The sequence below is a fragment of the Rhinatrema bivittatum genome, chromosome 2 (genome assembly GCF_901001135.1).
Source record: "Rhinatrema bivittatum chromosome 2, aRhiBiv1.1, whole genome shotgun sequence".
NCBI classification, from domain to species: Eukaryota; Metazoa; Chordata; class Amphibia; order Gymnophiona; family Rhinatrematidae; genus Rhinatrema; species Rhinatrema bivittatum.
The window spans coordinates 281,134,308-281,150,927 of record NC_042616.1 but is presented as its reverse complement, the minus strand read 5'-3'; the positions used below and the strand labels follow the sequence as shown (position 1 = coordinate 281,150,927).

General features: G+C 41.9%; 1 protein-coding gene across 7 annotated transcripts in view; it reads left to right on the top strand.

The window, feature by feature from the left end:
- TPK1 (thiamin pyrophosphokinase 1) overlaps window positions 1–16,620 on the top strand; it is an 831,917-nt gene that overhangs the window by 558,770 nt on the left and 256,527 nt on the right. For all 7 annotated transcript variants that reach the window (XM_029589578.1, XM_029589572.1, XM_029589573.1 and 4 more), the window contains one exon: window positions 4,517–4,663. In XM_029589578.1, coding sequence (XP_029445438.1) covers window positions 4,517–4,663 — 147 coding nt within the window. The remainder of the gene's footprint in view (window positions 1–4,516; window positions 4,664–16,620) is intronic.

Sequence of the window (16,620 nt, the reverse complement as noted above, 5' to 3'; positions counted from 1 at the left end):
AAACGTTAAATAAATAAACGAAAGCACTGTAGTTTTAAAGTAGTATTACTTACTGAACAACTTACTGAACAACTTGCACACTTCCAATGTCCTTGTGCCATAGACAGCTGTAATGACCACATCTCATCTCGATGAGGTCTTAAATCTGCAGATACTATCATATTATGTATATTCTGACCCTGTGAATAAGCTACCACTGGTGTAGATGTAAAAATTGGATGTACAGTTAGTATGGGCCAATGTTTATGCAAACAGTTTCTGATTCAAGAGGCCAAATGGAGAAAAAGGGTAACACACAAGCAATGTTTTTCTTTATGTTGAAATTTAACAACTGATTTACGTATTAATAAGAGTTTCTGATCAGCATGTAATGCCTTCTTGTAAGTTGTCCAACGATTGCTGATTTTCTTTCACTTTAAGTTTATATCTGGCCACTGTAGAACAAATCCATTGTAATATGAAAAATTGACTCGATAATAAATTCTGTTTATTCTGGATATTGCAGTAGATTATTCTGATCTGTTTCCTTTCTATGTAAGGGGTGAAAAACCCAGAGGGAGACTGAGAAATAAAAATGTGCAAAAGGATGCTGAATTGGTTCTGACAGTTGCAGAGTAAAACTAATATTGGGATCATGTGTTTAATCACTCATGAAAAGACAAAAGTTGTTGTTGGATACCTGTACCAAATACTGAACACATCATCTATATATCACTTCTGTTGGACCAATCCCCAGACCATACCCCATCACGTGATGGAGGCAAGGTCAGGCTGGCTTTATAAATTGGGGTGGGGGGCTTAGGATGCCCTATTGTCATTGGAAAATGAGGTGGGGGAGAGTGGGGGGCATTGCTGCCAGACCTACTTACCACTATTTCTTTTACTTAGGGGTGTGGGGGCCACCTCGAGTGGTGGCCCTGGGTTTAGCCAGGGGTCATCCCTGACCCCCACTCAACTCTGTCTTTCTTGACAGAGGATTTTGTCCAGCAGGTGGCCCTTAAAGTTGATGGTGGTCCCTTGAGGTTGGGGCTGCCATCTCACTTAAAGGGCCATTAGCTGTGTTGTTTTGTCCTGCAGTGTTTGGCCATGAAACAAAACAAAGCGCCATAGAGCCACGAGAATTTTGGAGGAGGACCCCCCCCCCGATAGCGGGACCCCTTCCACGAAAAAAATAACGCGGCTTGATGGCTCGAGGCGAATGTTTGCACCAGATGCCCAAGCCAAAAGCAAGAGCATTTAACTTCAGGGTAATGGCAGCTCTGATCTCTGCCAATGAGATTGTTCTGCTCTCGCATGTATCCTGCACATTTTGTGCTCAGTCATTTGTTAAATAGTGCACACGGGTACAGTAGCTGTTTTATTAGTATTTAACATTTTCAGCAGGTAAACAATTCTCATTGAGAGAAAGCTATATTACACGATGTATAAAGGAGCTAGCTGAAATGGTAAAACATATCTTCATTGACCTCTTAGGCTCTTTTTTTTATTTCTCCTTTCTTTCTTTCTATTCTAGACTCTATCTCCTCTCTTAAATTTTGTTTCTTTTTGCCTCTATACATATATGTACCCGTCACCCATACTGTTTTTCATAATTTTCATTTACTGCCTGCCAACTAGTGTTCTTCAGAACTGAACTCCTGGATAGGCAACCTTTTCAGGCCGCTGTGAATCTTCGTTCAAAGGCCATCTGGGGCTATCGAACGTCCCTCCTCCCCACAACATGGCTTCCACAGGAAAGGTCCTTGGCTTTCTTCGAAGGCTAATTAAAATTGCAGTTAGTACAGGTCACTACTGAGCAAAAGCAGGGACTCCCTTGTTCCCAGTGTTGGGACCACCGCCTCCTTAACAGCCCAGCCTGGATACTGTGACACAGTCTTTATAAACTGCTTTTGTAGACATTTGTAGAGATTATAGCATTTTGCCATTTTATATGCCTCTAGTAAACACATGAACCTTGCACCTGTATAATTTAACAGCATCTAATCTGGTCTCCAGTGAATTAAAGCACCAGTGTCTTAGATTTAATTTATGATTTTTTAGTAATTAGCAAAAATAAGAGCTTGAAAAGTATGCAGACAGCATTAATAGAATTAAGATGGATGAGAGAGTAGAATCTGATATTTGTGGGGGAGTAATATTTTAAAAAAAGTTTTACCACCTAATTTGATGAATGTGCAGAAACTTCACAGTTTGAATAAATCATCAGTTTGTTTTAAAGACAATCTGCATATGGGGCAAAATCTGTGTTGAATCTGAGAGAAATCTGAAGTGGATTTGAGGATAGCCGGAGCAGATTTCTTCTCAGTCAGCAGATCTGGCAAAAATAGGAGAGATTTTCCCATTTCATCTGAGGAAAAACTGAAATTTCTGTCAAACTGGAACTGTGGAATTAGAATAGAAAAGGACCCATCTTTGGGGTTCTTAGATCTCCAGTTTTAGGCCAGCTCAGACAGTGGAACAATTATAGCTTAACCTAGCTTTTTTTGAATGTTTACTAAATGTTTCTAAAGTATTTTATCTGATGGGGAAAAGTCTGAAAACAAAGGTTATTTTGCACCTGAACTTAGTCACAGTGAAACTTGCAGTGCTTGCTATTTGGGGAAGATGAAAAACATTATGAGTTATTGCTTGAGAAATCCATCATAAGGTATTGTGCTGAGATGGAGGTTTAAGGTAGACGTGGTCTAAGACCTAAAATGGTGGATAGCAACTAACATTGTGGAAGAAGGAGCGTGCTTTGGCATTAAAACCTAAAGTGATAAATCATCATGTAATTGGGTTCGGAGCTGTAAAGATGTGACCCATGACTGGCTCTTAGGGATAGCAATTGACATAGGATATCATGTGAGAAAATGTGTAATCAAAGAATCATTTATTGATTGGTTCTGTATGTTTTCAATGCTAATTGTAAAATATATTTGTGCCTGCCTTTGTCTTTTACAGGTAGAGCAATGAGAGATTTCTAACATTGTCTGTGTTCCTTTTATATAAAATCCACAGAAGAGGAAGTCTGGCTTTTTCTTTATAGTTAGCTCTGTGGAGATAGTCCAAGCCCCTGCCAGTGAGCTTTATGCTGGTGGGCCGTTTTTGTTACTGGAGAAATCCACATGGTCCATGGTACAGGACCTGTAACACAAACCATGTACTGCGAGACTTACAGAATACAAGATGTACTTGGTGCAGTTTTCCATAGAAAAATAAATTCAGAACGAAAGGTCATGATGTAAAATTGAAGAGGGAAACCTCAGAGGAAATATGAGGACTGTTTTCTTTGGCTCTTCTCAGAATTGGCATCTGTTGACTACATATTTATTATTTATAATGCTTTATTGTATTATTTATAATGTTACATATTTTATTGTATAATGTGGGCTATAAATATAACACATTGTTTTAAATGGTAACAAAATCAACATAAATACAATGGGCCAGATATTCGTACCTATGCACAGGCGTAGATTTGTGCACACAACCCGGCGCGCACAAATCTACGCCCGATTTTATAACATGCGTGCGCAGCCGCGCGCATATTATAAAATCCGGGGTCAGCGCGCACAAAAGTATGCAGACTTGTGCACCTTGCGTTCGCCGAGCCCTAGGGGAGCCCCGATGGCTTTCTCCGTTCCCTCCGCCCCCCTCCCTTCCCTTATCTAACCTGCCCCCAGCCCTACATAAATCCCCCCCACCTTTATTTTTTTATTTACGCCTGCCTCTGGCCAGGCGTAGGTTGCGCGCGCCGGCCAAGTGGCAGTGAAGAGGCCTCTGGCCACGCCAACGCCATGCCCCCGGACCGCCCCACCCACATCCCGCCCATTTTTCAAGCTCCAGGACTTACATGTGTCCTGAGGCTTGCGCACATCGCGGGGCCTATGCAAAATAAGCTCAGCGCGCGCAGGAGCGGGTTTTCGGGGTTACCCCGGGTTTTCGGGGTTACGCGCATAACCCTTTTAAAATCCACCCCAATGAGTTTAAATCATTGCATTGCAGTAGTGATCCTTGGCCAGGGGCTGCAGTCTCTGGTTCTCTTGCAATCTGGTATGTGTTCACCTTGAGTCTGGGCAGTAGGTGTCACTGTTGAGCACTGTCTGAGATGCCCTTTCTCCCACCCCAGAGGCTGTAAATCCTGCTTCTGCAGCATCCTTTACCATGGCCAATCAGAGAAACAGTTGCTGGATCCTGACGTGAAACCAGGTTTTCTGCTTGGCAGTGTGGTATGCAAATTCAGGAGCAAATTTGAATGGTTCAGTTGGACTGAAAGTTAAAAAAAAAAAAAAAAAAGACAAAACAAATCCACTAAAGTTGCTTTTAATTGTATATTTCAATGTATTTGTTTTCTAAGGACTTCTGAATGAATATCTGTTGACAAAACTGATCCTAAGACTCGTAGCAAGCATGGTACTATAACGAGAACAATTTAATTTATCATTTTGAAGGGAAATTCTCCAAAATTTGTGCTGTCAAGATCATACTGAGATACTCATCTTCTTTTTGGGTTTTTATGTTGTTTTGTTTTTAGGTTGATGCCATTGTAGTCTTAGGTGGACTCGGAGGACGCTTTGACCAAATAATGGCATCGGTGAATACACTCTTTCTTGCAGCGGATATATCTCCCTTGCCAGTTGTACTGATTCAGGAACACTCCCTAGTCTACTTTCTTCGTTCTGTGAGTACATACAAGTTTAAATTCAGTACAAACATCACTAACCACTGTATATAACTTACTGACATCTAGGAGTTGATGAGTATACCATGAGATCTAGTCCAGGTAAAAGATCTTCGTGTTCTTCACCTTAGAAATAAGGATTGCATAGGAATAAAGCAACCTTATCTGACTTGCTGTCTCAGATGCTTTGTAAATTAGCTTTTACAAGGGGAGGGTAGAGACAGAGAAATATTACACATTTTTCTTTTTTTTTTTTGTGTGCTTCCCTATCTGGGGAGATCAGGGTTTTCAAAACTATTTACCTGATTAAATTGACGTGTCTGAACATTGCCCTCTTCCATCTAGCCAGCATTATATTCAGGCTTCCATAATGCACATATTTTAAATAAGTTTAGAGAGGCATTCCCGTGAGTGTATTTAGATCAGGAGGGGAGTAAAACAGAACAGGTAAATTTGATTTTGTCACGCTTCCACCTGCTATGCAAACTCCCTGTGACATGGTTCTGCCTGCTATGCTGCCTCCCCATCAATAGAGGTCTTCAGCGAGCCTCACTCACAAGCTGCCCTACTCACCTCCTCGCTGATCAGCTGACTCAGTAGTTCCAGCTATTTAACCCAGGCTATCTAGTCCCTACTTGCCTCTTCATGGAGTCACCTTGGCTCCTTGACCTGCCCAGCCTTGTCTTTCTACTCTATTTTGCCTTGTGGCCTATCTTGGCCTCCAGCCTTGTTCTATAGCCTATCTTGGCTTCCTGCCTTGTTCTGTTGCCTGCCTTGGCTTCCTGCCTGGTTCTATAGCCTTCCAGGCTTCCTTGCTTTCCTCTGAGGCATTCTAGGTTCTCCCGCATTGCTCAGTAGCTGTCTGGGCCTACACCTCCTCCCTTGTGGCCTTCAGGCCTACTAGAGTTACCTTGCCCAGTCTCGTGCCCTGTTGGGCTTTCCTTTTTACTGTTGTGTGGCCGAGTCGTATCCTGTCCTTGTCCAGTCCTGTCTTTATCCAATCCAGTCCTTGTCTGGTCCATGTCCTCCCAGTCCAGTTCAGTTCCTTGTCCGTTTCCCAGGCCCTGCCCTTGTCCTTGTATTCAACCCTTCCTGTCCTCAGTACCAGCCTTACCATCAGTGCCTGACTCCTGCTCCCAGCCTATTCCTGAAATCAAGGAGCCTGTGCTCGAATCCAGTACCAGCCATGTTTTCTAGAAGGAAAATCCTACCAGCCCCCAGAACCCAATTGCTCAAACTGCAGGGGGAGGGGGCTGGTTAGGCAGGAGACCATCTCCAGTCCTTCACTTCCACTGGGCTGCCTGTACAAACAGCAGATACCAAGTAGACCAGTGCTTACAGCACATGTAGGTCGCTGCTACCAATTTCCAGTGAGGACACGATGTGAGTAGGTTTTCCTTTGAAAACTGAATACAATGTGCATGAGTTAAATGTGCCCACGTGCATTGTAAACAATGTGAATGATTCAAAATCACCCCCAATAATTTTCATTTTTCCTCTTTGAATAAATAAGTTTTTAATGTTTCCGCTGATATATTAATTCTCTTGTTCCTTTTTTCATATTTTTGCACAGAGGCTTTTAACCCCCTTTCTTAGCTTTAGAAACAACAGAGAACTTGTTATAGTTAGTGAGTGTAACAATATTGTTTGTTTGACAATCTTAGTTTTCCTGTAGATTTACCTTTAAGATATTGTTTTTATTCTCGTGTCTAGTGAAATGATCATTTTTAGTCTACTTTCCGAAGAAATGAACGCTTATGCGATCCCCCATGTATATGTATGTATGTTTCGAATCCTATCCAAACAGGGAGCCCAACCTTTAAACCTCTCCACAGTACAGCATTTGCATGCATAAGTGGCCATGTGGAGATTAATGCTAGTATTTTATAAGCTGTGTGGCGGGAGCTGCACAGATTATAAATTTGGGCATATTTATGTTCCGAAAGCACACACATCTATTTCAGTTTGCACTTATATATTTCCAATGCAAGCAAATACATGCTTTCTCTGCCCATTTTGTAAACATACATGGCATATTTTACACTTGAAATAATTGACACTGCACGGATATACACGCAGAATTAAATGCGGCAGCAGGTGTTTTATAAAGAATATGTGTAAGTACTTGGAATCACCAGTTCACCCGATACCTCCACCTCCACCAGTTCAGCCAGTGCTTCTGCTGTTCAACTGGACCCTCTAGCACTTATTTATTTATTTATTTATTTATTTATTTAAATTATTTTAATATACCGATGCTCAAGACCAAGTCTTATCGTACCGGTTTAAAGTATAACTGGGATAGAAAAAACCAATTAACGATATAGAAGGCAAAGTTACAAAAAACAGGGAGCATAAACATGGGCGTTAGAAGAGACGAAGATCAGACGAGTACAATTGGAGAGCCATGTAACAAAATAGTCAGCGAACAAATTGATTGCATATAGAGTATCTGAGTTTTTGATGGGTAGAGTTGTCCTAAGCAGTTTCTAGCATAAAATTCTGTGGGTGAAGGATCAGATGAGGTAAACGGGGGGGGGGGGGGGGGGGGGGGGGGGGGGGGGGGCCAGGGGAAGTGCAGGGACCGGTGCGGAGGAACGGGGTAAAAGGAGGGGAGGTGAAAGGGTCGGTACTGGTTGGTCGAATGTTCCTTCAGCGGTATGCTTGAGCGAACAGCCAGGTTTTCAGTTTCTTTCTGAAGGTGAGATGACATTGTTCCTGGCGTAGATGTGGGGGTAGTGAGTTCCAGTGCAGAGGTCCCGCTGAGGATAGAGCTCGTTTATGGATGGATTTGTGAACCGCAAATTTGTTTGGGGGGGCCTGGAGAGAGCCTTTGTATGCGGATCTAATCGGCCTTGCAGAAGTATGGAGTTCGAGAGGGATGGACAGTTGGAGTGAGGATTGCTGGTAGACGGATTTGTGAATGATGGTAAGAGTCTTGAAGAGAACTCTATAGTGGATGGGTAGCCAGTGTAGGATTTTTAGTATTGGTGTGATGTGGTCCTTACGACATGTGTTAGTAAGGATCCTGGCCGCTGCGTTTTGCAGCATCTGTAGAGGTTTAGTAGCAGAGGCGGGGAGGCCGAGTAATAGTGTGTTGCAGTAGTCAGTCTTTGAAAACAGTATGGTCTGAAGAACTGAGCGGAAATCGTGGAAGTGTAGGAGCGGTCTTAGCTGTTTTAGGACCTGTAGCTTAAAGAAGCATTCTTTTGTTGTGGTATTAATGAACTTTTTGAAGTTCAGTCTGGAGTCAAGGGTGGCCCCCAGGTTTCTCACCTGGTTTACTAGCGGTATGGTTGTGTAATTGGCGAAGGGGTTATTGTCGTTAGAGTAGATGAGAAGGAGTTCTGTTTTGGACGTGTTGAGAACCAGGTTGAGACTTGAGAGAAGGAGGTTGATGGTGTGCAGGCAGCTGTTCCAATAGTTCATTGTAGTAGAGATGGGGGTCCGAGATGGGGATTAGGATCTGGACGTCGTCCGCATATATAAAGTGGGTGAGGTTGAGGTTATTGAGTAGTTGGCATAAAGGAAGTAGATAGATATTAAACAGGGTAGGGGAAAGTGATGAACCCTGTGGTACTCCTTGATTAGAAGGTACGGAGTGGGATTCTTTGTCATTTATTTTAACTTTGTAGTTCCTGTTGTTGAGGAAGGATTTGAATCAGAGAAGTGCAGAGCCAGAGATGCCTATTTCCATTAGACGGTTGATGAGGATTGTATGGTTTACAGTGTCGAACGCCGCAGAAATGTCGAGAAGAGCTAGAAGGTAGGATTGGCACACTGCATTCCCACCAGTTCTTGCAGACCTCTCACCCAAAAAAAACTGCAGACCACAGACAAGTCCGATTTGATATGCACAAGTCAATTAGCAGATATAAAAGTGTCAAACATGTTCAGTAACGTGTCTGGGTATATCTCTTACAAAATAGCAACTATCACACATACTTCTGAATCCCACCATGGAACACCCCCTAAACAGACATTTTTTTATCCCAGTAAAATATATGTGCAAAACTGAAAATAGTACATATGCGCAAGTGTGGTACTTGTGTGCAAATGCTATTTTACACGAGGAACCCCTTTCACTCCTAAATTTTCAGGACATGTCAGGGGACACATGAGGATTCTGACTTCGGGGGGTGATGGTGGCTGGATTTAGATTTATCTACTTGCCTTTCCAAATTCGAGTTCAATGCTAGTAACAAATTCAGGTACAGTCTGTGCAAGAGGGCTTACAGTCTCAAGGCCTGATTGTCAAACACATTTACTCAATTAAAACTGGGATTTACTTGTATAAATGCACTTTTGAAAATTGCTACCATATATTCCCTTGAATTGTTAATAGGCTTTACCCATTTTATGTACACTTAACATGGGTAAATGGCTTTTGAAAATTGCTATGATATTTATGTTTACATGTATAAACTCCTTTGAAAATTAATCTGTAAGTTAGTACCTGAGGCATTGAGAGATGAGTTGACTTGCCCAAGGTCTCAAGGAGCATCAGGGAGAAATGGGATTTGAATCCTGGCTTCCCTGGTTCTGAACCTGCTACTCGAGCCACTTGGCTGCTCCTTTACTTTGTAATCCATATATATTCCAGGAATACACATACAATTGTCGTGGTCCAATAACTTTTCTATTGTTTTGTATCTGATTTTCTGGCAATGTCTGGGTCCACGAGGATCATGGCGGGATACTTTTTGAGAGAAGCACATATCCTATGACTATATACATCACATTATGCACCTGTCGACTTTTGTTTTCCATTTGATCCATAGCAAATTCAGTACATGTCAGTGGGGGACATGAGGATTCTATTACATTTTGTTTTTAGTCGTCATATTCCACAAATATACACCTGCAGCTGTTGCCCAATGATACCATTTTGGTTTTGCATTCAGTCCACACCAGATTTTCAGAATATGTCAAGAGTCCAAGGTGATCCTGAAATAGATACTTTTTGAAGGGAGCAAGGCTTCTGATTTTGCTCTGTCTGTACATGTGTTTGCGTCTCCCCCATAATAACATTTGTGTTTGGTTTAGCTACTTTCAAAAGGGAAAAAAAGGTCTCCTGACATTGCTATGTCTGTGTATGTGTGTCTTTGTGTGTCCCCCCCCCCCCCCACTTCATAATTTTATGCTTCATGTTCTGTCTATCCCAGATGTTCAGGACATTTCAGGGGGTGTATGAGGTTTGTGATGGGGTAGGGATTTTTTTTATATAATACACACACATTTATGGACCATGGATGCATGCAGGTGTGTCTCCCAGAAAATAGGCTAAATTAGTTCTGGCTGGAGGTTCTTGTTATCTTAGTATCTACTTTTGTTAACTTTTATATTTTGTTGGATGTTTTTGTTACGTGGGATGCTGAAAACATCACTAGCATCATTGTTTAACAGTCAGGCCTAGAGACAAGCTTGTGAAGCTATTGATCTGTTCTCTTTGCTTCCAAGAGAGATCACAGTAAAAGTAGATAGCACAAACTGGAAAGAAACTATAAGATGCTACTCAGTCATAACTTTCAGCTTTGTGTTTGTGATTGGAAAGAATGTTGAAACTCCTAATTGCATTCAAAATAATTTAGTGGAGTGTTTTCATCAAAAGTACCTATTCATAACTGAGACTTGATTGAAAACCTCAAGAGAAGCAAGTGGCACTTGACAAATGAGTCAGACAAAATTCTTATGCCTTCTGCATATTGTAAGTTCATCATTACAGGAATTCAGATTTGATTTACATACGAAGTGACTTTGAGAATTGACAATTTTTGCAATATGCAATTATTAATTTTGCTCTGTTCAGAAATTGTATAAAACTGCTTGCATCCATAATAATTATTTGAAATCTTAAGTGCAAAAGAAATAACTTGCAACATATATTTAAGAAAACACCGAGGTCCAGAATTTCAAGAGCTTGTGCATTTGGAAATATAGCGGTATAAAAATGAACTACATCTCAAAAAATGCTGTGTTCACTTCTGGTCACTGCATCTCAAAAAGGATATAGCTGCACTGGAGAAAGTACAGAGAAGGGCCACCAAAATAATAAGGGCCATGGAACAGCTGCCGTATGAGGAAAGGCTAAAGAAGCTAGGGCTCTTCAGTTTGGAGAAAAGACGACTCAGGTGGATATGATAGAAGTCTATAAAATCATGAAAGGACTTGAACAAGTTAATGTAAATCAGTTATTTACTCTCTCAGATAATAGAAGGACCAGGGGGCATTCCATGAAGTTAGCAAGCAGCTCATTTAAAACAAATTGAAGAAAATTATTTTTCACTCAGTGCATAGTTAAGCTCTAGGGATGTGCATTCATTTGCAACGAAATAGAAAATAAAGACGATATTTCCTATTTCGTTGCATTTCGGGGGGTTGACAAAACGAAAGGAAAACCCATGAAATTTCATGTGGTTTTCCTATCGTTTTTTTGAGGGGGGAGAAAGGGCACATTTAAAAAACAACAACCCCAAATCCTCCCCAACCCTTCAAATTTAATTAATTACAAACCCCTACCGTCCCGACCCCCCAAGAATTGCCCGACCCCCCCCAAAGACTTGCCGAAAGACCCTGGTGGTCCAGCGGGGGTCCCAGGAGCGATCTCCCTCTCTCAGGCCGTCGGCTGCCACTAATCAAAATGGCGCCGGTGGCCCTTTGCCCTTACCATGTGACAGGGGCTACCGGTGCCATTGGTCGACCCCTGTCACATGGTAGGAGCAATGGATGGCCTACGCCATTTTTTAAGATGGAGCGGGCCATCCATTGCTCCTACCATGTGACAGGGGCCGACCAATGGCACCGGTAGACCCTGTCACATGGTAAGGGCAAAGGGCCACCGGCACCATTTTGATTACTGGCAGCCGACGGCCTGAGAGGAGGAGATCGCCCCAGGGACCCCTACTGGACCACCAGGGACTTTCAGTAAGTCTTGGGGGGGGTCGGGAGGGTGGGGGGATTACAGGGATATACGAAGTGGATTTTCCAGAAATTTCGGGAAAATTCGTTTTTCGGGGCGGCCAAAAAAATCGCCCCGAACCGCGGGAAAACAAAATTTCCCGTGGCAGGCCGATAACAAAGGCCGAACCAAAAGATTCGGCCAAATAAGCTCTGGAATTCATTGCCAGAGGATGTGGTTATAGCAGTTACTGTAACTGGGATTAAAAAAGCTTTGGATAAGTTCCTAGAGGAAAAATCCATAAACTGTTACGGTAATTAATAAGCAATAGTAGCTTGTGATTTATCTAATGTTGAGGTACATGCCAGGTACTTGTGACTTGGATTGGCTTCTGTTGGAAACAGGATACTGGGCTTGATGGACCCTTGGTCTGACCCAGTATGGCATATCATGTGTTCAATAATAAATGCCACTTTTGGTCAATGTTTGCACACTAATAAAATATATCTTGTAATAGATTGATTAGGTGAAATATTTTGGAACTTATATGCATTTCCATGGAATGTCTAGGTTAAAAAAGAAAAAAATATTTCCAACACTTATTTTCTTGTATTATAGCCATGCAATTTTCTAGTTGTATACTTTGCACAGTAAATGGAATGTGTAGTTTTTATTTGCTAGAGAGAAAATAACTTTCTTGGGCAAGCATAAATAGATTACTAAACTCACCACCACCAGAAAAATTCCTATAACACTGGACAGACTTTTCTCTGAGGAAAAAGCTGGATGGTAGTCCTCACACATGGCGGGGGGAGGGAATCAATCCTCACACGGGGTGGTATCATCCGATGACATCTGAACACCTGTTACAGGTAAGGAACTCTGCTGTCTGCATCCAAATTGATCTAAGGTATATGAGCTGAAAACGGATAATAAACTATGTACATATAAAAAATAGAAGGGGTCTGATTCAGATCTCCAAAATAGAAATGAATAGTTTCTAGATAAGGGTTATATCACTGTGTCTGACCTCTGTCTCTTTTATAAATTTGTTGCCCTTTTTCCCCTTCAAACTATGAAATAAGATGGTAATTGCTAAAATTATTGTGTAATGATGTAATTTAATAATTTATGAATCTCTATTTACAAATATCTTGCCCAAAGCGATGCACTGCATTATAAATATAACATCTGCCTTGCACCATCATCATCTGTGAACCCCCTGGCACCTCCTCACTTGTAATTTTTGTCTGCCTTCTGCCCTGTTGCCAGGCTCCACCCACCTTTGCCCTTGACCCACCCTCTTTCTCCTCTCCCTTGCTGGTCACTTTATGCCTTCACTCCTATCCTCCTCCCCACTTTCACTCACCTCACACCTTCTAATACATGTCCTCTCACCCTTATGCATACTCTCAATCCTGTCATACACCAACCCTTCAACTTAATACATATGTACACATTTGATCCTGAATATTTGGGACAGACTCTGACAAGAGCACTAACTTTGTACATATTTGATGTATATAGTTTGATGTATGGGCTCCTCCCACAGTTTAATTATTTGTAATCTAGTTCAATATGTATGGGCTCCTCCCACAGTTTAATTATTTGTAATCTAGTTCAATATATTATCTGTTCTATGTAAGGGCCTTGCCTAATGGTTTTGTGTTCACTGTAAACCGATGCGATGTGTGAACGGCCATTGGTATAGAAGAAACGTTAAATAAATAAATAAATAAATAAATAAGACTGTAACACAGAAAATGCCATACTTTGTGATGGGATCTGTGTCACCCATAACTAAACTATAGGGCCTAACAATTCAGTTAGCCATGTCATAAAATACCTTAACCCAAGCCCTAGGAAAAAGCACTATGAATAAAGTTATATGGAGAAAAGAAAGATTTTATGGGGCCGAATTCCAGAAAGTGAGAGAGTTGGAACTCTAGACTACAGCTGGACATACTTTGGTGACAATTACTGTGCCTTTATTTGAGACATTAACTGGTCGATTTTAAAAGTTCTACCCGCGCCAAAGCCAGAAGATACGTGCATGACTCGGCCTGGCGTGCACCGCGCAGATTTTAAAACCAGCGTGGGTATGTGCATAAACATTTTTTCACTGAAAGGAGAGGGGCATGGGCGTGGGCATGGTCTGGGCAGGACATGGGTGAGCCGGGTCTGTAGCATGAATCCAGCACGTATTTACACACACAAGTGCATGTTGGGGTCTCCTACTGCAAAACTTTACTTCTGCTATGGACGGAGTGTATGTCATGTAACAAAAAAAAATACACTAGTTAGTGGAGTTGTAAGGGTTGGGGGTAATAGGGTGAAAGGGAGGCAAGTTAGGGGGTTTAGGAAGTCCTCTCCTTTATTGGGGTGAACTGGGAGCTAACTAGGAAAGAGGTCTATTGTGTCACCATGCGTATCTACTAAAATTCCCCCCACTTACATGCTCGAGATGGCATTTGCATGCACATGCGCATGTCAGTATAAAATTGTGCGTGCATGTACATGCAGATAGCCGATTTTATAACACATGGACATATATTTTATTTTTTTTTTTATTTAAGGTTTTTATATACCGGCAATCATGAGCACATATCTTGCTGGTTTACATGAAACGGGAGTGCATTAAATACATCAACTAGAACTGTGGTGATCGAAGGAGCAGTTACAAATAACAAGGGTAGCAGAACTTGGATAAGAAGGAAGAGATAGGAAAGAATAAACGGTTGAACGGTATACAAATAAATTAAATGCTATGTAAAAATGGCATGATTAATGGCTGAATATTTGAAGTCCTTGGTTTGTATCTATGACGTGATATTAGATTGTGTCTGGGAAAGCTTGCTTGAATAACCAAGTCTTAAGTCCTTTCCTGAAAGTTAAGAGGCAAGGTTCCAGTCTGAGATCTGTGGGAATGGAATTCCACAGAGAAGGGCCATGTGCATATGTGTTGTAAAATCAGTACATCCATGTGCGCACGCCAGCGGGTCTTAAATTTTACTTCTAAGAATGTAAATGTTGATCTACTGTAACTCCCTAATTGGAAAAGTACGTAATAAATAAAGTGAAGATGATAAGACCAGCGAGGGATGGTGTTTCTCGTAGAAGTTTATGGAGACAGATGTCCATACAGAAGGAATTTAAGAGCGCCCTTCCATATGAATACAGAGCGAGGCTGGAGAAACCTGAAACCAAGAACCAGAATTAGATCATTTATTTTGGGAATTAGTGAGAAACTAGAATCTAAGGTTAAAACCTAGAATCTAAGATTGGACTTAGTAGCAAAGATGTCTGTGAGTCAAAAGCAGGGTTTTATTTTGGAGAATAGCCCATCGTGCATGATTCACAGACTGAGCAAGGTTTCTCCAGCCCCTTGGACTGAGCTCCAAGGACAGCAACCCCCCTTTGCAAGAACATACTGGAACTTGGGTTTGAGCAATCCTATCCCTAGTAGATGGACCGTTTGTTTGAGAGTTTGTTTTGAGAATTTGGTCTTGTGGACATTACAGCCAGGGACTGCGGTACTGCCCTTGCCCTTTGGGTGTATTCTGGGACACCTCTATAAAGGGAGAAATCTCATTCTTCCACCCTGGAGGGAGCAGAATGAAGGCCTGAAGATATCTGCCGCAGGTTACCTACCTGCATATGAACATCAGTCATGCCCAGCCCAGAGACTGTGACACTGCACATCTATACACCTAGGAAAGGACATAACAAATAGAGGACACACAAAAGACATGCAAACCATTCAGCACTCACCTGGTTTTCAAGAACTAAATTAATCTTCTAACGCTGAGGCCCAGATTTTCTCCCTCCCTCTTCATGTAACTAGCATACTTTTCCCGTAAATTGGCAGGTTATTTAAGGTCAGCTTGTGTTTTGCTGTGATATTTCCAAAATATCACCCTTCCTAAATAAGACATGATAATGCTATTTAGATACAGTAACTTCTCCGACTTTTTTGCACACTTATTTTTTTTTGTGAATACCATGACATCCCAGCCAATTTAAGACATGATAAGTTTCTCCAGTATGATGGGACGCTGAGAGAAACTTTTCCCTCTTTTCGGGAGGGGATTTTCAAAGCCTGGAGCACAGAAATTCCGGCAGATATGCGCGTGGCCGGGCCGAGCGCATTTTCAAAACGGCCTGGCCACGTGCGTATCTGCAGGCATGCGCGGAAGAGCCAGGGTTTTGAAAAGGGCAGGGCGAGGTCTGGGTGGAGCGGGCAGGGGCCAGCCAGGACAGCGTCATTTTGTGCTGTTCTGGTGAAGCGCATGCCGGCAGCCAGCCAGCGCGGAACGTACTCTCCTCCATCGAGTGGGTAAGTTCTGTAACAAAAAAAAAATAGGTTAGGGTGGGTTTAGGGATCGGGGTAGCGAGAGGGAAAAGGGAGGAAGGTGATAGACAAGTTCCCTCTCAGTCTGCTCCTTAATTGGATCGGATTGGGAGGAAACTGAGCAAAGGCCCGATCACATCGCCACGCATGAGTTAACACACACACACCCCATGCATAAAAAGTATTGGATTTTATAACATGTGCGTGCATGTTATAAAATTGGCACTTCCATGTGCGAGCGTCAGGAACCACGTGCCTTTAAAAACTTAACCCTTAGAGAATAAACCCCTGTATGACTCTCTTGCTTATCTCATAAACAGCCCAAATTTAATAAATCCAGTTTGCAAGTGATTAATAGCAGCCATAAATATTGTAATTATTTAAGTACTAGTTTTCATCATCAGGTGGCCGCATGATTAATAAGCTTCTTAGGCAGTGTGACAGAAATCTTGTGGCATTAGCAGCCAAAAAAACATTATTTTGACATTAGTTTTCATCAGTAAATGAGCAAATATTCATACCTTGCTTTAGAAGGATTTCTGGTGTTTCTAACAGTCTATAATCTTGCAATCCCCCTAGTCACCACCACAGACACAGTTTCCAATGTAATCCCTCATATAGAATCACCCAATACTCCCTTCCCAGTCTGCAGGCTAAACTGGGGCCGTATGACACATTCAGAGGAATGTACATGGTCCTCATGATGCT